Raw genomic sequence first — 25,653 nt, forward strand, 5'->3', positions numbered from 1 at the left:
ATGTTCTGAAGATACTTATACACTGATAGTCACCTCTCAGTCTTTCCTTCGATAAGCTAAACAGATCATGCTCTTCAAGTCTTTCCCCTTATAAATTTTCTGCATTTCATAGCAATTGATATAAATGTGAAGTTATATGCTTACCCCTTTTTCACTTGTATATTGCTTTTATTTATTTCTAATTGCTGCCTTCACTTCACCACAAAAGCAGGACGGGCTTTTAACCAAACCTGTCCTCTTCCTTGATTTTGGGATAGTAGCTTTTTGGCCATCCCATACTCTCTTCTTCAGGGGTTCCCACTTTCATTTACATTTCTAAGGTTTCCCTCCCAACCAACTATACTCAATTTTCATCAGTGTTAGGAAATTAACCCTTTTGACACACCAAGTACATAACTTGCTAGGAGTGTATTTTATTTGGCCATGATCACTGGTCCCTAAGCACCCATCAGCTTCCAGTCCAGTGATGAATTCATCTTTATCAGTCATAATGATGTCCAAAACAATTAACAAAATTATTGCTCCTGATGTGAGGTAAATTACCATCTATAATTTTTAGAAACCCTAATGATGATTTACTAGTGGCTGCAAGAGAGCTTTAAGCATTTGTCTCCCAAACTGAAGTCCACACATTATAGACAGGTGCTTATGAAATAACTGATCCTGTTCTCTGGTTTGATTCAGGGATCTGTAACAGACCCCTGCCAGCACCCCCCCATCTGGGCTTTGTTAATTAGTACATTGATCCATATGCATTCAAGAGTTTGTGGTTCTGAGTTATCAATAACTCAAAGAGGTAACGGTGTCTAATGTAGAGTGCCATGCTCCCTACTTTTCCTAAACAGGTTATAACTAGTGATTTTAGCATTCTAAACATGCAAATCATCCCTCTAGATTTCAGTAATGCCAATTATATCAGATTTCTTCTTGCCAGTAAGAATGTCTAATTCTTCTTGCTTGGCACCCAGACACCTTAGCACTATAAGCAATTGATAGTTTTCCTTTTTTCACTTTGTCACATTGGTTCAATTTGTTCACAATCCACGGAACGCTATTTGAGCGTGTACCTTTTTAGCATCCTCCCCCCCCCCCCCCTTGTTAGTTTAATGCCTTCCTAGTTACTGCAGCTAGTCTCCAACTGAGCAAGTTAGCTCATCTACCTGTGAGATGCAGGCCAGCCCATTCAGCTACCCCCCCTCCCCAAATCTGACTGTAGCCCCATGCTCCACAAAACTTTCAGCTTCACCCCAGTTGAGCAGCCAATGGCTCACCTCCACTACTTTGTTTTCTTCCTTCTTTCACTTGTGTGACTGGAAGGATCACGATCATTTCTTTTTTCCCCCCCATCTGGACTCATACATTGTCATTATTTGCAACAAGGTGATGTATTGTCTTTTAGTGGACCACCTTCAGGACCTGAAGAAGAGCTCTGTGTAAGTTCCAAAGCTTGTCTCTCTCAAACAGAAGTTGGTCCAATAAAAGATAGTACTTTACCAATCTTGTCTCTCTAATATCATGGCTACAACAACACTGCAAACATTATCATTATTTAACACTTTGAAACATACATCCGTGAATGGAGGGTCTCTTGTTGCCCAAACCATTTCATGCAGTACTAAAGTCTCAATCTTCTTACTTCAGATGTTACTCACGTTCAAGTCGTCAGGGCTCTTTTCAAATGATCCAAACCATCTGGTATTAAATCAGAGCAGGTATATTAAGTTTGAAGAGTCTGTTTGACGTCTAATCAAACTCTAAGACATCTAGAAAGGAGACAGAGCTCACAAAAGCCTTTGACTAAGCTTTGGGAGTTTTATTATTCTAGATCCTTAATGGCAGAGTAGGTGGTGGTTTACTAACCTAAGTGTCTTTGTAAGTCCTCCACCTGCATAATCTGTTCACAATATTGTATGTGGGCTATTTTATGTATGTAATTTTATTGGGAGTGGTACTGTTTCTGACTGCAAAATCTAAGGGCAAAGTACAGCACATATCCATTGTCTATACCATATGCAGAGCGGCACTTGTCACCAGAGAGTGACATTCATGGAACAAATGCAGATTATTCAGAGACTTGCAGGGAGTTTCCAAGAGGAGAAATCTGAGCACAACCCCTTCAGAATAGGCTTACTCTGTTTTAAATTGTTCATCCAAAATTTTGGATCCCAAACACAGGCCTATAGAATAATTAACACCCCATTTTATATCGGTTTTCCTCCAAATGTATAACTGAAAACAATCAAGTTTAAATCTTATTTATATTTACAATGCAGGAAGCAGAACAATTTCAGAGAAATGTTTTTATAACATGCTGGGAAGTGTTACTACATGGTTACTCAGACCTATATGCACAAGGTATATATTACAACTCTTTTGAAAGCCACTTATACATCAAGACTTTAAAATTTTTTGAAGTCATTACAAGTTCCCATCCCAACAAAATTAGTATCTGCACTCATTATGAAAGGGCAAATCTATTCTCCTCCGTGCAACTGATACAACACAAGCCTTCCTGATCAGAGTTTGCAGGGCTCTGCAAGGCACGCCACCTTGCAAAGTGAGATTTAGGTTCTAGGAGACAGCTTTCATGTCTGGGTTCATCCTCGAGGTAGCCAGGAGATGTCCCTCTGCTGCCCCCAACAGGAGATATGCATTGTCAGTAGGATGCCTAGGATCCAGTGGCTAGGCACAGCATTCATCTGTGAACCAGCTACCTTCTGAGGAGTAGTCTGCATACAAAGCTGGGTAAGACAAAGGCGCTTCATAATTTAGGGTTAAATTCCCTATCTGAACAACTTAAAAGAAAGCAAGAAACCAATCACTGAAATTTAATTCAACTTAGCCAGACCCATTTTAATGGACATTTCCCCCAATGTCTAAATAGAATGGATGCTGTTCCCATGACCATCTCTAGTAACAAAAAGGGTGTAAACCCGGAGTGTCAAGAACTCTCCTCAGAGCTCATCCATTCCTACCTCCTACCTACAGAACTGGTTTGGCAGACTAGACTACGGGGAAGGCAACAGACCCCATAAAGAAATTAGGATGCTATTGCCCATGGTCATATTCTTGATGGGTAGTGGAGAAAGGTTCCGTCACCAAGAAAAGAGCAAACAGTATTTAAAGCATTTCCATGCATTAGAGCTGGTTTCTTTTCTGTCTCACCACTCCTGCCAAACTAAAAGCTTCCAATTCCACTGAAGCCAATGTATCCTGCTCCCTCTTCCCCCTCCCACCCCCAGAAATACATTCTATTACATACAACTTTTCTTTCTTTACTTGCAAATAGACAGACTGCATGGAAAGAAACAACTGATACAGACAGCAAAGTGCATCATCCTATCCTAGATTCTGGAAAGGTGGAAGAATGCTTTGGGTTAACACACATTGGCCTGTATGAGGATCAGGAGAGAAACAAATGTAAGAAGGTAGAACTGCAAAAATCAAACTAAACCAAACTGGAAGAGGCAAAAATATTTTGTTCAATTGGGAAAGGGACTCTAACTGCAGATATGAATGAGCCTGGAACATACAATTAACACAAGTATACACAATTCTAGAACCATAAACTAAGATTTCTGTTTCCTTTAGAGGTGCCTTATATAAGTAGAACTATCTGAACACAGAAAGCAGGTTGCTGTTTGAGACTGATGTCACTGAATCAAATCAAAATCACTAGAGTAAGTGAAACAAGGCTCTTGGCAATAAAGCTTTACCAAAAAACAGAACTGCTGCAGCATGTGTGTGATGCCAAGAAAGGCGAACCTCCTAACAGAGGGACTCTTCTGCAGCAAGAGAAATCAGGGTTAAAGGGCCCAGTTTCACTCTTGCATCAGAAAATGCAATTCCAAGGAAGCTAGGTCACAGTGCAAGTTATCTTGTGCGTAAATAAGTGTGCGAGATTCAGCTTCACCTCAGTTCTGGTTTCTTAGATTCTGTGTTTAGACCCCTACCACCAGACTGACTATGTAAAAAAGCAAATGCCACATGTCTTTCCTCAGGAATGTACAGAAAATGCACTTTAATCTACATCCATCTAGTCCAAGGTTACAACTCAACTGCTTTCCTAGTGCTGGGTCCATTTAATACTTTTGAGGTCAACTCCATCCTGCACCATTTCCCACAGTGGACTGTAAATAGAAAAAAATTAGATGTCAGCTGGAATGCCAAGGATAATGGTATCACAAATAAGCTGCTTCTGTATCTGTCCAAGGAATCTGACGAGCAGTAAAAAAAATTTCCACTCCCCCACAGCCCAGGCTAACTCAGTGACTGGGATCTGTGGGAGCGACATCGGGTATCAATGGTGGCAGGATTATTTCCTGTACATTCACTCTCCTCCCCTCACAGCTCCCACCCTCCTGCTCTTCCTCGGTCTCGATTTCCCCTGCTCTCTCCTGGCTCCAGGCCCTCGTGTCTCACCTCAGCAGTGGGAGAGATTATTATTTTGGCATAAGGGTTCCGTTCAAGTAATATTTCTTCTCTATTTTCTCTAGTGTCCTTCAGGTGATAGCAACCTACTTGGGTGCCAGAGGAAGCCCAGGATTAATCCTGGTATTTACCCAGAGAACTGGGAAAGTAACTTTTTGCATGGATTTTTACCCCCCCCTTTTTTTCTGTAAAACACTCCAATTCCCACAATTTTAAACATAAGAAAAAAACAGAAATCAAGGGCCTTACACATTCCACAAAAGCTTAGAGGAAATGTGCAGTAATTCATTGTCTTTTAAGCTCAGTAAGGAAATGGCTCACCTCATCTCCCTCAGCCTTTTGACATGCTGTATGCACTTCTGCACTGTGTAATCTACTTCTTCTTCTGTAGTGAAACGACCAATGCCAAACCTAAAACAAAACAAAGATGTACTGTGTAGGTGCTAACATAGTGCACACATGGAAGGTAGAACAGGAGAACAGAGTCTGCTCTGAGTGTAGGAGAGGAAACAATTTGGAAAAGACAGCAAGGGTCATATCACTGACCTTATGGATGAGTGAGCCAAGTCTTCATCAGTCCCAATTGCTCGTAACACATAGGATGGCTCCAGAGAGGCAGATGTGCAAGCACTGAGGAAAAAGGGCGAGAAAAAATTGTGCCCTTTTTTCACATAGAGCTCTTATACTAATGACATTTAACATTCTGTACTATCAGTAATTTCTACTGAAGAATATCTGATTTCTAGACTCTAAGCATCACCATAGGTCTCCATGGCTCTTTACAAAACATATAATTACCCTAGGTCCCTGGGGAGAGAGTCAGTGAAAACAAGATGGCGCAGGAAAGTAATTGGGAACTGTGGCAAGACCGGGAATTCCAGAAGCAGCAGAAGAAAAGGATGGGCAGAGGGGAAGCAGTAGCTGGGAACAAGAGGGGAAGCAGTAGCTGGGAACAAGGTTAGTGAGACAGCAGTTTGAGGAAAGAGAAGAGTGCAAATATGCATATGGAGACCTCCAAGTCTGACAAAGAAATCAGCTGGAGAGGACTGCAGTAGCACCACCAGGGCAGGAGGAAATGGCTCCTTCACAGGGAGAAATATGGCTGCTAGTTAGTTCTGGCAGCAGGCAGTGCTCCACTCTGGCTCCCAGCCATAGAGATGACAAACCAGTATTCTGCCCTGTCAATAAAGGATGAGGAATCCCCCGCAAAAGTGAAGGAGGCCAAGGCTGCAAGGATCACAGCCACTACTCCCAAGAGGCATCGAAGGGTGGTGATGGTCAGTGATTGCCTTCTAAGGGGACAGAGGCATCCATCTGCTGGCCTGACCTGGCATCCCGGGAGGTGTGCTGCCTGCCAGGAGCCCGTACCGGAGACATTACAGAGGGATTGCTGAGGATCATCTGGCCCTCTGATTACTAACCCCAGCTGCTCATCCATGTGGGCACTAACAATACTGCCAGGTCTGACCCAGAGCAGATGCAGAGTGATTACAGGGAGGGAGGGTGAAGGACTTTGGGGCGCATATGGTGTTCTCATCTATCCTTCTGGTCAAGAGCAGGGGCCTGGGCAGAGACAGACATGTTCTGGAGGTAAATACATGGCTGAGCGGATGGTGTCACCAGGAAGGCTTCGGCTTCCTCAACCATGGGATCCTGATCTGAGAAGGACTGCTGAGCCCAGATGGAGTTCACTTATCCAGGAAGGGGAAGAGTATCTTCGGATACAGACTGGCTAACCTGGTAGATGGGCTTTAAGCTAGATTCGACAGGGGCAGGAGAAAAAAGCCCATGGGCAAGTCCAGAACATGGAGATGTGGGTGAAGGGTTGGAATCTGGGGGAAACATGGACAATCGTAGAGGAGCAAAGGACAGATAAGAAGAGATACTGAGGAGAAATCTAATGAACATCTGAGAAGTCTGTATCCTAATGCAAGAACTATGGAGAATAAACTGTAATATAAATATAAACCAGAAATACTAGTGAATACTCACTATTACGACATAACTGGCAACAGAGACTTGGTGGGATAACTCCCATGACTGGAATGCTGGTATAGAAGGGTACAGCTTGTTCAGGAAGGACAGGCAGAGAAAAGGGGGAGATGGTGTTGCCTTGTATATCCAAGATGTATATATTTGCACTCAGTTGAGATAGAAGTGGAAGGCAGACCTGTTAAGTGCCTAGGTAAGGATAAAAGGCATAAAAAAAAAACAAGGGTGATGTCATTGTGTCTGTCTACAACAGACCACCAAACCAGGAAGAAGAGGTGGCTGAGGCTTTTTATAAAAAACTAACAAAATCATCCAAAACACAGGACTTGGTGGTGATGGTGGACCAGACATCGGTTGGGAAAATAATGCAGCAGGGCACAGATCATCCAACAAGTTCATGGAATGCAATGGAGACCACCTTTTATTACAGAAGGTGGAGAAAGTGAGAAGGGGAGGGGCTATTCTCGATTTGATTCTGACAAATGAGGAGGAACTAGATGAGAATTTGAAGGTGAAAGGCAGCTTGGGTGAAAGTCATCAGGAAATGACAGAGTTAATGATTCTAAGGAATGGTAGGAGAGAAAACAGCAGAATAAAAAGACAATGGACTTCAAGAAAGTAGACCAGCAAACTCAGAGAAGTGGTAGATAAGGTTCCCCGGGAAGCAAGTCTAAGGGAAAAAGTTCAGGAGAGTTGTCAGTTTTTTAAAGAGACTTTAATAAGGGCACAAGAGCAAACTATCTCAATGGGTAGGAAAGATGGGAAGTGAGGTAAGAGTCACACAACAAGCAGAAAGTAGGTCAAATTACAAAAGGACAAATATAAAAATGCAATACAAGCATGTAGGGACAAAATTAGAAAGACCAAGGCACAAAACTATATTAAACTAGATTATAGAAAGGGTAACAAAGCATTTTACAAATAACTGAGAAGCAAGAGGAAGATCAAGGACAGGGTAGGCCTGTTACTCAATGAGGGGGAAAGACAACAACAGAAAATGCAGCAATGGCCAAAGTTAAATGCCTTTTCTGTTTGTTTTTTAAAAATATAGCAGTGATTGGACCACTAATCTAGTGAACATCAGTGTAAATGGGGTAGGATCTGAGGCTAAAATAGGAAGAGAACAACTTAAGAATTACTTAGACAAGTTACAGGTCTTCAAGTCAGGAGGGCCTGATGAAATACATCCTAGAATACTTAAGGAACTGGCTGAAGAGACCTCCGAGACATTGGTGATCATCTTTGAGAACTTGTGGAGGATGAGAGAGATACCAGAGGACTGGAAGATGGCATTATATTTGCCCATCTATACAAAGGGGAATAAGGACAACCCGGGGAATTACAGACCAGTCATCTTAACATTGGTATCCGAAATGATAACTGATTATTTGGTCCAACAATCACTATGTAAGCACCTAGAGGAAAATAAAGTAACAACAGTCAACATGGATTTTTCAAGAACAAATCATGTCAAACCAACATATTGTCTTTCTTTGACACGGTTACAAGCCTTGTGGATAGGGTGGAAGCGTATACTTTAGTAAGACTTTTTGACCCAGCCTCACATGACCGTCTCAGAAACAAACTAGAGAAATACAGCCTAGATTAACCTATTATAAGGTGGGTGCATAACTGGCTGGAAAACCATACTCAGAGTAGATATCAATTAAGCTGGAAGGACATATTGAGTGGTGTCCTACAGGAAACTGTTTTGAGTCCAGTTCTATTGAATATCTTCAACAGTACACTTGCCTGTGGACGATACCAATCTGGGATGGGTTACGAGTGCTTTGGAGGACAGGATTAGAATTCAGAATCTTGAAAAACTGGAGAAATGGTCTGAATTAAATAGGATGAAATTCAATATGGACAAATGCAAAGTACTCCACTTAGGAAGGAATAATCAATTACACAAATACAAAATTGGAAATGACTGCCTAGGAATGAGTACTGCAGAAAAGGATCTGGAGTTATAGTGGATCACAAACTAAATGAGTCAACAATGTAATACTGTTGCAAAGAAAGCAAACGTAATTCTGGGATGTATTACTAGGAGTGCTGTAAGCAAGAGGAGAACTAATTCTTCCACTCTGCTTGGCATTGATAAGGCCTCAACTGGAGAATTGTGTCTGGTTCTGGGGACCAGGAAAGATAGATATAGACAAAGTCCATAGAAAGTCCAGAGGAGAGCAACAAAAAATAATTAAAGGTCTAGAAAACATGACATATGAGGAAAGATTGAAAAAATTGGGGTTGTTTAGTCTGGAGAAGAGAAGATTAAGGGGGAAGAGAAGGGGGAGGGGAGGCATGATAAGTCTTTAAGAACAAGAAAGGGTATTATAAACAGGAGGGTGTTAAATTGTTCTCCTTAACCACTTTGGAGAGGACAAGTAGTAATGAGCTTAAATTGCAGAAAGGGAGATTTTAGGTTAGATATTAGAAAAACTTCCTCTCAGGATAGTTAAGCACTGGAACAAATTAACTAAGGAGGTTGCTGTATTTCTGTCATTGGAGGTTTCTAAGATCAGGTTAAATAAACACCTGTCAGGGATGGCCTCGATAATACTTAGCCCTGCCTCAGTGCAGGGGACTGGACTAGATGACCTCTTGAGGTCCCTTCCATTCCTATGATTCTATAACCCTGCCCTCCTTGTGTTAGGTCAGATGTTGCCAGCAGTGAGACACAGAAAGAGGCAGATGAAAAATGAAGATTTAGGAGAACAGAGGGGGAGTAGAAAAGGAAAAGCAGAAGAAGAATTCTTCAGAGCAGATCAGGACAGAGGATGGCAATGCACCAAGGGACACATTTCTATAAACCAAAGATCAAACATGGCTTTGAAAACCACCTTTTCACCCCTTAAGTACTAAGAGAATCTGAAAAGTGACAAATATAAAGGCCTGCGTAGTGGGGCGGCTGCCCCACTCCCTGAGAATTTAGGCTGCAGCAGACCACAGACGCACAGCCAATAAGAGAAGGGCTTATTGGGAGCTAATCAGAGCCCAGATTGGAGGCAGCCAATCAGGGCCAGGCTCTGCCCTATAAAAAGGCTGCTCACTGAGGGAGCAGGCAGTCTGTCCCAGGCCTTTGAGAAGGGAAGGTCTGTCTCCAGAGGTGGGAGACTAGCACCTGGGACAGCGCAGTGCTGGGCAGGCCCAGGGGAGCAGAAGGGAACTCCAACCTGGTGTCTCCCAGGCTACAGGCCCTGAGGGGAAGGGCCTAGCCGGTGCGAGGGGCTGAATGGGAAGTAGCCCAGGGACGTGGACAGATGGAGGGAGAGAAGGAGGACAGAATGGCTGCCACTAGAGGGTCCCTGGGTTGGGACCCAGAGTAGTGGGTGGGCCTGGGTCCCCCCCTTTCCCCCTTGCCTTACACCCGGCTGATGGGAGTGGCCGTCTTGGGCTGCACCAACTCCCTGCCAGGGGGGTGACTTTGGGGGTGCAGTTGCTCACATTGGCTGGGGCGCAGAGGGACAGCTGATTGATCCCCCCGGAAGGCGGTGAGGATGGACTAAGGGGCACTGCCGGAGGACAGTGGCTTGAAGAGGACGCCACGAGTTGGGAGCAATGCGGGTCCACACGCCAACCCGAGGGTGAGACGATGGACGGGACACCACCAGGAGGGGGCGCTCCACTGGACTGAGCTAATTTCTGAGGATGACCAGCAGGGGGCGCTGGGTGGTGAGCCCTAACACCTTTACAGCCTGGAATCCTGAGTGAGACTATACTCAGCATGCCGCAGCTTACATCACAAAGGACATCAAAAGTGGGTAAATATAATTACCCCCATTTTACAGAGGGGAAACCTGAGGCACAGAACATGCACAAAATCCAACATGCACAAAAGAAGCTATTTCTAAGTACTAACAAAGCAAAATCTAAGTACTGAAAAGGATTCTAATATAGTAAAAATGGTCCATGTCTGTTTAAAAATAAAAGGGGGGGGGGGAGAGAACCCAAATCCACATGAAGTTTGTGGTCCTTCAAGGGAGGGAAGGACTCCTAGAGTTAGCCACAGCTAGATATTGTACAGGCAGCTCCTTGGCTAACCTGCAGCCCCTGAATACAGCCAACACACCTCTCCCTTAACCTGCAACACACCCAGCACGGGTAGAGCAGGGGTTCATGTGAACAAGTTCCCACGCTGATCACCTGCTCAGTAGTTTTGCAACATGCACAAATGGAAAGATGTGGACTAAGATGACAGCTCTAACTGCAGGGCCTCTTGACAGGGTTGTATTTAGTTTCAGATGGATTCGGAAAGTCTCTTCCTTTCGAACTGCTCTGCTTATTAGAACCAACACATTTCTGGTTGATAAATTTGCAGCTCAGACCATTACTCTGAAAAGCAAAGTAAAAATGGCACCTTTGTATTCTGCAGATTTGCTCTCCATGTGCATCAGATCTGCTGATGTTAATGATAAAAAGATTTTACTACTGTCAGCCCTGCAGAGTCAACAGAGCTCTGAGAAAGTGCACTGGATTCTTTTATGGCTTGTGCTTCAAACACAGGAATTGTTACTACTTTCCTTAGTGGGGTTGCATATGCACCTCTACAATCTTCAAACGATGCTCACCATTATTCCTGTGAAATTCTACTGAAGGCCATGAGGTTACACAGGTGCAACTGAGGACAGCATTTTGCTGGAGAATCATCATTACCAGAGGTGATGCGCATAAAAAAAAAAAGTCCAGCTTGACTCTCAGATTCCAGGTGGAGTCTGCAAGGCTGGCAGTTAGAAAAATCCACTTTTACTTGTAAACTGAACAGATCTGATGTGGTGACCCAAGGAGCCATTTTTAGAGAGTCCCATCTCAGAGTACAGCTGCATTTCAGACTTACAGAGCAAATAAAGGGCATAGAGGTGCCTACTCCCAGATGTGCGATTCCATCAGCAGACAGCATTCCCTCTCAAGAGTGCTTTAGCAAAAGCTTCCTTTTCTGCCCCAATTTTCCACACTTACCTTCCTGAAGACAGAGCCACGTCTTTCAGAGCCATCAGCAGACTCTCTCCTTCCACATACGCAAAAGATAAATTGATGCAGCCTGCATAGTTTAAAAAAAGAGTGTCTGCTGAACTCCAGGGAAAGTCCTAACCCACATCAAAGGGGGGCACCATTCTACTGTACCAGGTTGAGCCAAGTTCCACTGGGCTCCCTGCATGCAGACTCAGGTTCAAGGCGGGGCAGGCAGAGGTCAGAGGGCCTGTAGGACTGGCCATCAAGGCTGTGGAGTCCTGCAGGATTTCTCTTCCCTTGAACTCTGCATAGTGACTGTCCTAATCCCTATTTCAGTCACTTAGCCTGAGTCCTGGAACAGGCTATAGACCAAAGGGAAGCAGGCCAAGGACTCTGCAGCTCACTGGATCTAAACCCCATAATTCCTGAAGTGCACGGACATACCTGCAGCAGCTGCTGGGTTTATACTAACTAGGAGTTTTTACTGAATTAATAACGAAAAAGTCCGTGCCCCCGGTTATTCATTCTGGTACTAAATCCAACACATACTTCAGCTTTGGCATTTAAACTTTTTTTTTGCCCCCAAATTTTCAAACTATCTCAGTCTTTTATACTGATAGGGTGTAATTGCACAGGGGAAGCTGTTACAAGAGAACAGAATGCTTCCATAAAAGCATCAGGGACAACAAGAAGTCTGGCAAAGCCAGAGGGATCACCAGAGCTAGTCTGACCTCTTGTAGATCACAGGCCACCAACACCACCCCCACACTAAACCCAACAACAAAAATGAGACCAAAGTATGTCCACCCATAGAAACCTAGACTACTATGTGCCACAGGCAGAGAACAGGAGGGACCGCGGTGCCCCAGTGCCAGGGTCCCTCCAAAGGGGAGCATTAAGTGAGATATACTCTGATAATCCTGACACGTGACCCACACCCACACGTTGCAGAGGAAGGTGAAAAAAATCCAAGTGACTGCCAGTCTGACCAGGGACAAATTCCTTCCTGACCCCACATATGGCGATGAGTTAGACCCTGAGCATGTGAGCAAAAACCAGCCATCCAAGGACCTGAGAGACAGAACAGGGTCATGGCTTCACTAACCATTCACAAAGCAACCAGTCACCCCATCCCATATCGCCACCACTGCATCCAGACAACTAGCTAGATGTGTCTGTTAAAATGAGCAGCAGTGAAAGTTTCAACCTTCTGGGGGGAGGGATAGCTCAGTGGTTTGAGCATTGGCCTGCTAAACCCGGGGTTGTGAGTTCAATCCTTGAGGGGGCCACCTAGGGATCTGGGGCAAAATTGGTACTTGGTCCTGCTAGTGAAGGCAGGGGGCTGGACTCGATGACCTTTCAAGGTCCCTTCCAGTTCTAGGAGATAGGATATCTCCATTAATTTTACTTTTAAGGTGCTATTATTAGGGCTGAGCATCAACACATCGTTGAGATGAGTGGGGCAGTTCGTAGCTCTCAGACATACAGCATGAGGCTGCCTGCAATCTCAGGAAGTCATCACCATATTGGTTCACATTAAGGGATCTTCTAGAACGTTTTCATCTCAACCAGAAGGGTTAAAACCTTTTATTTATAAAATAACAGAAAAAGCAGAGTTTGCAGGAAGGGGTGGATTCTGTAACCAGAGAAATATCAGATTCTGCTAATACCTGGATAGTGATGCTCTGGGTCTCCATTCATAACCACATCTGGAATTTCAGTCATTATTTTTGTAATGAGTCGGTCCGCCAATACAGAGATTCGCTTATAGTCATACTAAGAAAAGAAAGAGAGAGATTGATCAGTCTAATAAATGATTGATGGGTTCAACTCTCCCTCCTTTACCAACCACACACAATTACCACCCTGGGCATGGACATCAGTACTTGGAGTTGGTTGGACTATGGCAAGACAGACATTAAAGACTTATTTTTTAAAAAGCCTCATCTCTGGTACCCTTTTAAAAATAACTCTGAGTTAGTAGTTTGGTATTTGTCAGCTCAGCCTGCTGCCCAAAACAAACCAAATTATCAGTTAAGAAAACTTTACCCATAAGAACTATCAAGTGAACTTTCATATAAACACAAAAAGTTTGAGTTTCAATATTAGCACTTTTTAGATAATGGTTAAAGTGATAGAGTAGTTTGCAGTATTACAGAGCGCTCCTGTTTTGCTACGGTCAGAAATGCCCATTACATAATGGAGATGTCCGCCTCACTATGGCAACTAGGAGGCTATCCACACTGAATTATGTGCACCCAGTTCTCTTTCTGAAGAGACGCCTGCTGGATTCAGTAATAAGAGAATTGCTGATTGTCTAGAAACTACAATATGACTGGAAGGACCAAGGCCCCCCAAGGCATATCCCCTGCAATTTCAGGAAACTGACCATGTGGGATATATGCAAAGATGATTTCCTCTGCCCTTCAACTTCACCATAATTAACTGTGACAGGATGGCAATGGCCCTTTAATAGAGAAGATGCACTTGACTCATCAGCTGCCTCCTAATTGGGTTTATGCACTGGCACCTGGGGCACACCAAGATTCAATTCAGGCAGGTGGGAGCTGCCATAGATACGAGGCTATAGTGGTTCCTGGGAGAAGGCTGAAGAGCAGCAGTGGGGTTTGCCTGCTGATCTTCCCCAAGTCAGAGAGCTGAAGCTGAGGGCCAGAGAGGGCTGAAGGCAGGGGAGCAGTGGGGGTTTACCTGTTTAGTCTCCATACTGGAGGGAGAGATAGCTGAGGGCCAGCAGGAGTGAGGGATGACCTCTCAACAGAGGGGCTCTGGGGGATCCCCCTGGAAAAATCAGGGCTGCAGTCCATCTGGAAGGGCTGGGGTGGCTGTCCTGGTAAAAGGGCAGGAGAGGCCCAGAGAAGAGCCTGGGTGTGGTAGAAGATGCTGGAGAATGGTATCTGCTATGTTGGTGGATTAGAGGATATGAGATACTTAGGACTACATGCCTGGAGGTGATAAATGAACTACATTTGGGGACCTTTTTTATGGGCTATTTTGTACTATGCTTATAATAAACTCGCCCCAAGCAGGGCATTAGTGAGTCAAGAAAATGTCCCGTGGAGTTCTGGGGACTCTGAAGAAGAGAAACTGAGACAGGCACATCTATCATGCTGCAGCCTGCTGCAGGAGGGCGCTCTAGGCAGAAATCCACCCAAAATTTCTTACATGTGTTCCTCTGACAGAAAAGATTTTCCTCTGAGCAGCATGTGGGTAATCTAACAAGCTGTTGGTCAGGTAAAACAATTTGAAAACTATTAAGTGTTTAATTTTTGAAAAGTATTCCTAGGTTTTTTTTTTTTTTTTTTGGAACGTCTACCTCAAAAATGGCTTGGCACAGAAACTCCAAAATTAGTCTACCTTGTTGTCCTCACTGAGGACTGGGCCTTTTGATTATTTCTGGAAAATGTGACTGATTGTCACTGCAATCTAAATTCTCTAACTCTGTAATCAGACAACCCTATTATAGACAGTTGTATACTATGGATTTTCCTTCTAGACCTTGGAGAATTTTACTGACTCTCTCAAGTTCTCTGGCAATGACTCACATAGGGCTTATAATCTCTGAAGAAGCAGATCCTTCCACCAGATGTGGATAGCATGAGCCGCCTATTGGTTATTTTGAACCAGAGATGTACACTGGGAGGAGGAAGGAGAACTCTGGTTCTGGCAAAGCCTATCCACACCACAGGCAGACCTCTCAAGCACTCCACATTAGGTGGCTCCCTCTGCATTCAGGGCAGATGGCTTCTGCTGTTCTACTTCAATCACAAACTTTGCACTTGTTTGGCCCCTCTTCCTCTACCACCCGCCAATCCCTCCTGTAAAGGAGCAAAGGGAGAGACCAAGTGGTGCAGAAGCTAACTGTTTTTGATGGAGCAGAGTGGAGTCTATACATGTCCCCCAGGGAGAGGAAGGAGTGGAGCAGGCCCTGAGCTGCCATGCTCTTAGAATCATAGAATATCAGGGTTGGAAGGGACCTCAGGAGGTCATCTAGTCCAACCCCCTGCTCAAAGTAGGACCAATCCCCAGAAAGATTTTTGCTCCAGATCTCCAAATGGCCCCCTCAAGGATTGAACTCACAACCCTGGGTTTAGCAGGCCAATGCTCAAACCACTGAGCTATCCCTCCCCCCATTCTGCTCTTCACAGGCAGAAGAGAGGATTGGGGGCTACTCCATGCCCACCTCCCCTCTTGCGAAAATATCAGTTCAAGCTGCTCTTGGGTCTCTCCCTCAGAGGCCTCTCTCTGCTCCTTGAAATGGGGTGAACTAAAGTAGCAGCAGCTAGGAGCGTTCTGGATGCCAGAATGGCACCAGCAGCAACAAAGGAGCCAGCAAAGGCAGAGCCCAGGATACATTTCATTTCATTTAGTCGAGGACAGCATTACTTTGTGCCAGGAGGGGCAGTCTTAGCTGGTTGGGGAAAATCCCCTCCAGGAAGAAGGGCAAACGTTCCCCCGAGGGGCAAGAGCAGGGAGTAATTCCACACTTTGTCATTTGTCCCACATTTGGGTGGCTTGTGCTGTACATTGGCAGGCTTGAATATTGGGAGGTTTGACTGCAGGTTCTGGTAGGCACGCCCTGGGCATGTGGTGATTGCTCTTCCTAGTTCTGCAGAATGTATAATCAGAGCTGAGACTGCAGAACATACAAATTCTGCAGGAGTGTAGCCTCCAACAGAGCTTCCGTAGACTACAGAGCTTAGTCGATTCAAACTTTTTTATATGGTTTAGGCATTAGAATGGGACAGATGGCCACACTGTTAGCATGGCTTACACAAGCCAATATGACTTGATTCCCATACCAGGTTTTCTTGTGTTAACTTTGATTTGTAATAAACTCAGTTATTACATGCATTGTAAGAACTGAGACAGGCTGAGCAGACAGATGAGTACAGTAAACACACATACCCACTTGATATTTCACTAACTTGGGTATAAACAGTTTTGAGACTTATACCCCCTATCACCACCACACTGGCTGACAGATACCCCCACCACGCCACCCATGGCCCCCCACTAGTTGATCTTCAGTGCAACCAGGATTTTTCCAAGGGGCAAGATGAACAGAGTGGGGTGATTATTTGAGAGTGGAGTCGTATTTTAATGCAGACAGGATAGGTAACATTTTCAAAAGCACCCCAGTGACTTAGGAGCACAAGTCCCATTGACTTGCAGTGAGGCTTAGACTCTTAAGTGCCTACAGCACGTAATGGAATTTAGGTACATATGACAGGGTACAGTTATGTCTACTTTGTATTACTCTGTAATAAAATACTGAATTGTTTATGCACAAAGAGCCCCTTTTACTATCAGTGAAGGTATAAGGCACATAACTTCATGCATGGGGCACATTCACACTTCTTTGGGGATGCTGTGCTCACATACATATTGTCTAAAAATGTAAAAGGAAACAAGGCTCTCCCAGATTTGGGGGGGGGGGGGGGGTTGTCTGCAAAACTGTCGCAGAAAACCAATAGATTGAAACCAGTCTAAAGCAGAAGTGGTTTCAAGATCACCTTCCAATCCCCCAGAAATGTCTGCAGGGAAGACTTCAAGGGGCTCACTCAAATCTACATCAGGAGAATCACTTTAATACTCAGTCTCAACAGTGAGAATCAGAATCCAGCCTGCCAATATTGCAGGTGTACATGCTGGAAAAGGACTTCTTTGGAGTGAAATGTGGTCCCATTAAAGGGGCCAATGGAAAGATTCATTACAGCCCATGCATAATGGGCAGGAAAGAATCTAAGAACATGTCATGTACTATTATATAGGAAAATGAGACAAAATTGATCTCCATATACCTCCATCTCTTGTTGAGACACTTCACACGCTGCCCCAAGGCCAACTGCTAAAGGTGTAGGCACAGTCCCAGATCGCATTCCTCTCTCCTGGCCTCCCCCACTCTGTAAGGGTTCCAACCTCACCCGGGGCCGACGGCGAATATAGATAGCACCAACTCCTTGAAAACAAACAAAGAAGCTGGGCATGTTCAGGACATATATACTTTTGAAATTACCACAAAGGATACCAGCACTGAAAGAGACCACCTCCTTCTCCTTCAAGAACTGCTCATCTGGATCCCTGTCAGGGATCCGGGGAGGAGAGAGAGAGAAGCACCCACAGGTGTATGAACTCAGAATCTTCCAGAAACCAGTGTGCACTGAAGCTGTTCCTCCTCTGGACAACTGTCCCCTCCTGCATGGTTCTGAGTGTCTGAGAGAGAGAGGCCTCAACCTCTCCCCAGTTTGCTTTGGCAACAAAAGGTTCAGTGTGCTCAGAGCACAACATCCCCAGTGCTACCCTAATCATTTCCCCACTTTTGGATGTTACTGCCAGTATATGGTTAACTAGAAGTATTTTGTTGCCCATGCTGTTAGGCACAGTCTGCTTCGGCTGCTTCCCCAAAAGTGGTCTTGCTAGGCTGATTTTTGTGTGTAGATATTCTTACTTCCTTAGCTCCATCATCCAATCTTTTCCGTCCCGAGGCAGAACTCTCTGACTCTGCAGGCCAGGAATCTTTCCAGAGGGTCTCTCACTTTCTGTTTCTGGGGGCAGTTCATCAGATGAGCTGCGCTTCAAGGAGCTAATTTGACAGTTTTGAAAGACACTTTTGCACCTCAAGCCACCCTTCCCTCGTTGAATTAACTTCTAGTCTCACACAGGGGAGACTGGTGCATTTCCCACCATTGCGTTTCCATGGCACCAAACATTGCCACCAAAAGCATGGCGGTAGTGACAATTTTTCCTCAGAGGCAGTGGCATACACATCTGCCATCTAATTGGTTCTATCTGTTTATTGAAAATATTTGTCCAGCCTACAATGCTGTAGTATTTGAACACCTTACAATCTTTAACATATTTATCCTTCAAACACCCTGCGAGGTGGGGCAGTGTTATCTGCATTTTACAGATGAGGAGCTACGCACATAGAGGTTAAGTCCCCTGCCCAAGGTCAATTATTATCTCACCAACCTTGTGTTTTTATCTTTTATTGCACCGACTTCTGTTGGTGAGAGAGACAAGCTTTCAAGCTACACAGAGCTGAAGAAGTTGGTCCAATAAAAGATATTACCTCATCCCCTTTGTCTTGCTAATATCCTGGGACTGACACAGCTACAACAACTCTGTGTTGCTTGACGTTACACAGGAAGGCCATTGCCGAGCAAGGAACAGAATCTATGTGCCTCCCACCCCTAATCTAGTACCCTATGCACTGGCCCAAGCTTTTTCTGAATAGACCACATTTGCCCCACGGTGTGTCTTCAGTCCTCAGGAAAGCGTGCTTATCAAAAGGCAATGTCTTGGCAGACTTCTTGAGCAGAGTTTACAATCAACAGAATGAGTGGCCCCTCAAAGATTCAACTTTTCATCACCCATTCCAAGGGTGATGGGCAAGCCACACCTAGATCTCAATGCCACCAAGAAAGCATCAGGTGTCTCCAGTTCTGCTGTAGGGACAGGACCCAGTATCACCAGTCACTTTTTCTTCTGGACTGGGGTCAAGAGTCCTATGTACATTTACAGAGTTAGGCAGGATGGGTCCAGGATGCTGCTGGTAGCCTGGGTAGTTTTCGTTTTCTGACCCTCGTGGGACTGCGGTAAGAATCACAAGCCCTGGACCCCAATCAATCAGGTCTCTTGTCTCAGGATTGGTGATATTCTCCACCCAAATCTAAATGCTCTCTGGCTAACAGCTTGGCTTCTGGATTTCTGGGATCACTATAATAGTCTGCTAGTGTTTAAAAGATGCTATTGGAAAGCAGGAAGCCTTTAGACCAGACAGACCTACTCACTAATAAAGAGGAAGACATTCTCTTTCTGGGCAACTCATGAGGGAGCAGATCTGATATGGTCCTCCATCGCTTTTGCCTTGGAGTGTACTTGAAGAAAATTCAGACTGTTTGAAGTGTATGTGGCTACATCTCATCTCTCTTCCCCCACCCATCCAAATGCACAAATTGACAATCTTCATTCCCCTTACAATACCCAAATTTCTGAAAGGCTTCCCCCATATATTTCCTCCAGCACACAAACAACCTCTGCTATGGGATCAGCATCTTGTTCTCATAAAGCTTGTGGGACTGTTGTACAAATATTTTTAAAACTGTTGTCTGTACCATCTCTCTGAAGACAGCATTCCTCATAACACCAGCCAGAGCTATCGAGATACAGATTTGATGGCAGATCCTCCCTACATCACATTGCATAAGGATAAAATAGTCCTGCACTCTAACCCCAAATTCCCATCTAAAATGGTCTCTGGTTTCTGTTCAAACAGGCTATTAGCCCATCTGAATTTTTCCTCAAGCTTTTCATTCATACCCAGGGAGGTCAGGCTCCACCCTGTAGCCATCCAGAGGCTCAAATTATACATTAGAAGCAAGAGGAAGACTAAGGACAAGGTAGGTCCATTGCTCAATGAGGGGGGAAATGGCAGATGTGCTAAATGCCTTTTTTGTTTCAGTTTTCCCCAAAAAGGTTAGTAGCGATTGGACATCTAATGTAGTGAATGCCAGTGAAAGAGAGGCAGGATCAGAGGCTAAAATAGGGAAAGAACAAGTTAAAAATTACTGACAAGTTAGATGTCTTCAAGTCACTAGGGCCTGATGAAATCCATCCTAGAATACTCAAGGAGCTGCCTGAGGAGATACCTGAACCATTGGCGATTCTCTTCAAAAAGTCATGGAAGATGGAAGAGATTCCAGAGGACTAGAAAAGGGCAAATAAAGTGCCCACCTATAAAAAGGAGAATAAGGACAACCCGGGGAATTACAGACCAGTCAGCTTATCTTCTGTACCTGGCAAGATTATGGAGCAAATAATTAAGCAATCAATTTGCAAACACCTAGAAGATAATAAGGTGATAAGTAACAGTCAGCATGGATTTGTCAAGAACAAACTGTGTTAAAGCAACCTAATAGCTTTCTTTGATGGGTTAACAAGCTTTGTGGATGGGGGGGAGAGGGGGGAAAGAAGCGGTACATGTGATATATTTTGACTTTAAGGCTTTTGATACTGTCTCACATGTCCTTCTCATAAACAAACTAGGGAAATACAACATAGATGGAGCTACTATAAGGTGGGTGCATAACTTGTTGAAAAACCGTTCCCAGAGGTTCACAATCTACCTGGAAGGGCATATCGAAAGGGGTACTGCAGGGCTCAGTTCTGGGTCTGATTCTGTTCAATATCTTAATCAATGATTTAGATAATGGCATAGAGAGTACACCTATAAAGTTGGTGGACGATACCAAGCTGGGAGGGGTTGCAAGTGCTTTGGAGGATACAATTAATATTCAAAATGATCTGGACAAACTAGAGAAATGGTCTGAAGTAAATAGGATCATGTTCAATAAGGACAAATGCAAAGTACTCCACGTAGGAAGGATCAGTTGCACACATACAAAATGGGAAATGACTGCCTAGAAAGGAGTACTGCAGAAAGGGATTGGGGGTCATAGTGGACCACAAACTAAATAGGAGTCAACAGTGTAACACTGTAGCAAAAAAAGCAAACATTCTGGGATGTATTAGCAGGCGTCTTGTAAGCAAGACACGAGAAGGAATTCTGCTCTACTCTGCGTTGATTAGGTCTCAATGGGAGTATTGTGTCAGTTCTGGGCGCCACATTTCAGGGAAGATATGGACAAATTGGAGAAAGTCCAGAGAAGAGCAACAAAAATGATTAAAGGTCTTGAAAACATGATCTATGGGGGAAGACTGAAAAAATCGGGTTTGTTTAGTCTGGAAAAGAGAAGACTGGGGGGCACGATAACAGTCTTCAAGTACGTAAAAGATTGTTACAAGGAGGCCTGAGAAAAATTGTTCTTCTTAACCTCTGCTTCTTTCCTATCCTCAATAGGGTTAAATTGCAGCAAGAGCAGTTAAGATTGGACATTAGGAAAAACTTCCTAACTGTCAGGGTGGTTAAGCACTGGAATAAATTGCCTAGGGAAGTTGTGGAATTTCCATCATTGGGGATTTTGAAGAGCAAGTTAGACGAACACCTGTCCGGGATGGTCTAGATAATACTTAGTCCTGCCATGATTGCAGGGGACTGGACTAAGTAACCTCTCGAGGTCCCTTCCTGTTCTACAATTGCATGGTCTCCATTCCTGGACTATGCAAGGCCAGTATTTAGAGTTCTACATGCACTTATACACAGCTTTACTCCTTTAAATTTGCCTTCTAGACTGCTCTCCTGAATTGGGTGTTCCTTGCTGTAATCACTTTTCACCAATGCTCCTCAGCTTCACCTTCTGGAGGGTCAATACAGCTTGTTCCACTCCAAAGAGTGGGGATCCACATGGACAATTGCCAAATGAGAAAAATTAAACACACGGTTCTCAGAGATGATCACCTTCTACACTCCCTCCCTATTTCAAAGATTTGAGTTAAGGATTTCTAAATCAGTGGAAGGAATGGCATACTTGTGTTCTCTTGGATTGCTGACACTGGCCCTATCACACTGTGGCTTTACAGCAACACTGTCAACATCAGAGCTACTTCACACCTATCTGAAGTCTCCTTCTAAGCCACTCAAGTGGGGCCACTGGCTGCAAACCTAAATTTGTGTGTCTGACCTTTTCCCCCAAATCCATTCACCCCCTAAAATCCTTCTCCTCCAAATCCATTCACCCCCTGATGGCGGCAGGGATCCAGTCCCACCGGGGTGGGGGAGAAGTAGTAAGGTGTTCAGAAATAGTGCACGTATTAGTGGAGGAAGCTGTGGAATAAGCAACAAAATATTTCCTGTGAAACAAGAGGAGGGGTAGAACCTGAACCAGATCCCTCCCAGGGCAACAGTGATGGAGCAAAGCACTTTGAGTCTCCAGGGGGCTCCAGTTATCTTAGAGCTCTCAGTCAACAGAACACAGCCCTGTCTGGACTTTTGCCCCATGTGGAACATGAGCAGCTAACACTACATGAGCCTTGCAGCCTGTCCACATGCTTGATGGTGGGCAGGCACGATCCAGATGCCCACTGCAGGTTTGGCAGCACAGCCTGTCTGTCAGAGGAATTCACTTTCTACAGCCCAAGTAATGCTAAGATCACTAGAACAGTAAGGTTGGAGAAAACTGTTTCTGCTTTGGTTTATGTTGGGCACTTTGTGTTTAGTTAGTTCCATTGTTTAACCTGTATATTCAGACAGCCTCCCATTTATGTGAGGGGAGAGAAACATTTTAATAAATAGGAAAATATGATTGTCAGAGCACAAGAACTGACAGTTAGACTATGGGAAAGGTGTAGCACCAAACTTTTAATTCTGCCTAGCTGTTGACTGAGTCACTACTATCAGCTAAGAGAGCACTCTGAAGAGGTACTGTGCACTGATGGAACCTGTTTGCTTCCCAACAGCAGAAAGAGAGTATGGATTAAGGCTGTGGCAGAAAGGAGACACACAGGCCTTAGCACACATGTGCTCTGTCAGAGACTTCATGCTAGTCACAGGGCCCTTTGGAAAATTTTGCCTCTTTTTCATTAAAAAAAAAAAAAAAAAATACTAGACTAGATCATCCAAGTATGCCATGATTGGTTAAATGATTACTGATAAACTCTATTCATTCAAGAAGAATATGACGGGTTTATAAGTTATCTGAACAATTCACAGAATGCATGCTGAAACAAAGTAACCCCAAGACAAGCTTGGAAACATCAATCCCTTAGAAAAACAATCAATCAATACCTTTTGGACCATAGATTTTATGGCCACTGATGCTCATTAGGTCAATTTTCATATCATTGACATCCATAGGGATTTTACCAACTGCCTGTGCAGCATCGGTGTGGAAGAAAACCTTACGAGAGCTGCAGATCTGACCTGGGATAAGAACACCACAACAGCAAAAAACAAGACAGTTAGTTACTTATCTCATTAAATGCATTAACGTACCTGAAAAGTGTCACCTTGCAGGGAGCAGGAGCAGTTTTGTGGGGAAAAGGGAGAAGAAAGGAGTATTCTTAGGTTGTTCTAATTTTTTAGTCAGTTGTCTATGGACTGTTTTGCAGCTTTTCCAGCGGACACCCAAGCTTAGTTGTACACGGCTCAAGGCTAGAACTAGCTGAAATTTAGAGGCAACAGAAAGGCTACAAGTTGCTTCCTTATCATAGACGTTAGAGACAAAAATGTCATCTTGTCAAATGCAGGACTGTCCCCTATGGAACTACAGTGCATGGCTGAGTTTATTCTTTTGTCTTAAGCGATGAGGGCTTCTATCACTTCTTTTGGAAAAGTCTACTCACAACCTGGCAGATCTGCCTTTAGAAATTCTCCTGGTAGTCCACCTAGATTTTTCCACTTCTCAATTCCCTTTTATCTTAAGAATATCCCATTCATCAGGCTAATATAATTTCTCTCCTTCATTGGTGTTCATACTCATCAAGTATCTGTATGCTTATGATCCATTCCCCACTGTGTTGTCACTTAGCCAACTTCTGCAAATTTAGCTTTTAATCTTTACTCAAAAAACAGAAGCAATACTCTCAGTTCCCACCTCACTGTGGTTGCTCTTCTCTGAACTTTCTTCAGACTGACAGTAACTTTCTGGTGCCCAGAAGTGAGCAATATTCCAATTGTAGCTGCACCATATCCGCAGAGAGAAAAACTATTACTACCCTATGACATGATGGGCCTCCAGGCAGAGTGATCTTTTTTTCTTGCCAGATCAGTGTAAACTCTCATTTGATCCGCAGCGGACTCATTTCTAGGTCTCATTTTGCACGACTGTTCCCTAAGATTCTCCAACACACAATGTGTGTGTATTTCAGATTATTGTGAACAAGTAGTAATTTTGGCTGCCAATAGCAAAGCTTTGCTTTAAATTGCAAAAGCCAGGTAGGAGCAGAAAACAGTGCACCTCACTCTCATTATAAGGCTACGTGACTGTAACAACTCCCCGTTAAAAATATCAGATGCAGTTTTAGTTTACATTTTTAAGTGATTTAAGAACATAGTTTGAGACAGCAAAACCATCATCAAAACAGTCTCAGACAAGACAGGCCAATGGATTGTTTCTGATCCTTCAAAACAATGTAGCTTCCTTAGGGCCCAGTTTCATTACACCTGATATTAAACCAATATGCCTTTTTAGTACTATTAGCCAAAGTATATTTCATATACATATTGCACATGTTATTGATATGTATTACACATCAGATCAACATTATATAATCTTAACTTTAAGTTGTATTATGCTCACTCACATCAAGAGATCCCCCCAACACCCTGCAAAGTTAAATATAACATCTGGCATTAGTGAATATAAACCCTATCAAAATCAAGATACATGAGTGTTCTATCCTGGTACTAAGTTGGGAGTGCCTTCATGGCCCAAGTGGTTTGGAATACTGTGTTCAAAAGCAAGAGATAAAGGATACACTGGTACCAAAAAAAGAAGCTAAAAGCTAATTGATTGGTGAATTTTAGCCTTGGGTGACATACAGAGTGGTTTTAACTTGTAAACAAGTAACTATAAATACAGCTAGTTTGTGGGGCATATTTTGGGGAGCATACCTTCCATATAAGGTCATTTGGCATGCTGTGAGAAACAGCTTCCCAGAATGATTAGTAATGTAGTGACTCTTTTTCCTGTACTGTCAGCCAATTTTATTGCTAAAACTGGGTAAGTTTGGTTATTTGGTCTCCTGAACATTTTTCATAATGAACCACATGTGTAGTAGTATATACAAAGCAGAGGATACCGTTTTTCAAGTCAGAGTCATTTATATTAGGTTGCTGGAAGACAGTGCCTACTTACCAATGTCACTAATTGGCTGCTTTACACCTATTTCATTGTTCACAGTCATTATGGACACCAAGCTTGTGTCTGGTTGGAGCGCATCCTCCAGTTCCTGGTGAAAACATTGAAAAGACACAGATGTAGTGCCCAACGTAACTAAAAGTACAAGCAAAAGCCGCCTACAGTTTAGTGTTGGGATGCTGTTAAATTTGACTAAAACCCAAGGCCTAAAAACCAGAACACCTAAAATATTTAACAGGAAAAACACTGATATGATTTGGCTATCCAAAAGTACCAAGTTTTTGGACTTTGAGTAAAATAAAAACCCTGACAAATTTGTGTTTACAGTAGATAAGAAATGTTGACATTGAACTAAAGAATCACATAGTGTGCTTTCTAAAATTCCCCTTTTAACAGATTAAGACGGAGGATAATATACTATGATAAACACATACTGATCTAACATTGAAATGAAGGATCGCTAATAATAAAATAAGATTAATTGTTAGCTATA

The 25,653-nt window shown here is 43.7% G+C and overlaps 1 protein-coding gene across 8 annotated transcripts in view; it reads right to left on the minus strand.

Moving 5' to 3' along the window:
- NFS1 (NFS1 cysteine desulfurase) overlaps window positions 1–25,653 on the minus strand; it is a 63,566-nt gene that overhangs the window by 27,678 nt on the left and 10,235 nt on the right. The window contains exons 6-13 of one of the 8 annotated variants that reach the window (XM_065565615.1): window positions 25,158–25,251; window positions 23,087–23,221; window positions 17,202–17,359; window positions 13,050–13,155; window positions 11,386–11,467; window positions 4,978–5,061; window positions 4,753–4,842; window positions 2,286–2,741 (exon numbers count right to left, since the gene is read on the minus strand). In XM_065565615.1, the coding sequence (XP_065421687.1) occupies window positions 2,711–2,741; window positions 4,753–4,842; window positions 4,978–5,061; window positions 11,386–11,467; window positions 13,050–13,155; window positions 17,202–17,359; window positions 23,087–23,221; window positions 25,158–25,251 (780 nt within the window). In that variant the 3' untranslated portion in view covers window positions 2,286–2,710. Of the gene's footprint in view, window positions 1–2,285; window positions 4,131–4,752; window positions 4,843–4,977; window positions 5,062–11,385; window positions 11,492–13,049; window positions 13,156–17,201; window positions 17,360–23,086; window positions 23,222–25,157; window positions 25,252–25,653 lie in introns of those variants that run through there. The other 7 variants (XM_005310761.5, XM_024111633.3, XM_042854946.2 and 4 more) reach the window with 7 other exon arrangements.

This window comes from Chrysemys picta, chromosome 13 (genome assembly GCF_011386835.1).
Source record: "Chrysemys picta bellii isolate R12L10 chromosome 13, ASM1138683v2, whole genome shotgun sequence".
NCBI classification, from domain to species: Eukaryota; Metazoa; Chordata; order Testudines; family Emydidae; genus Chrysemys; species Chrysemys picta.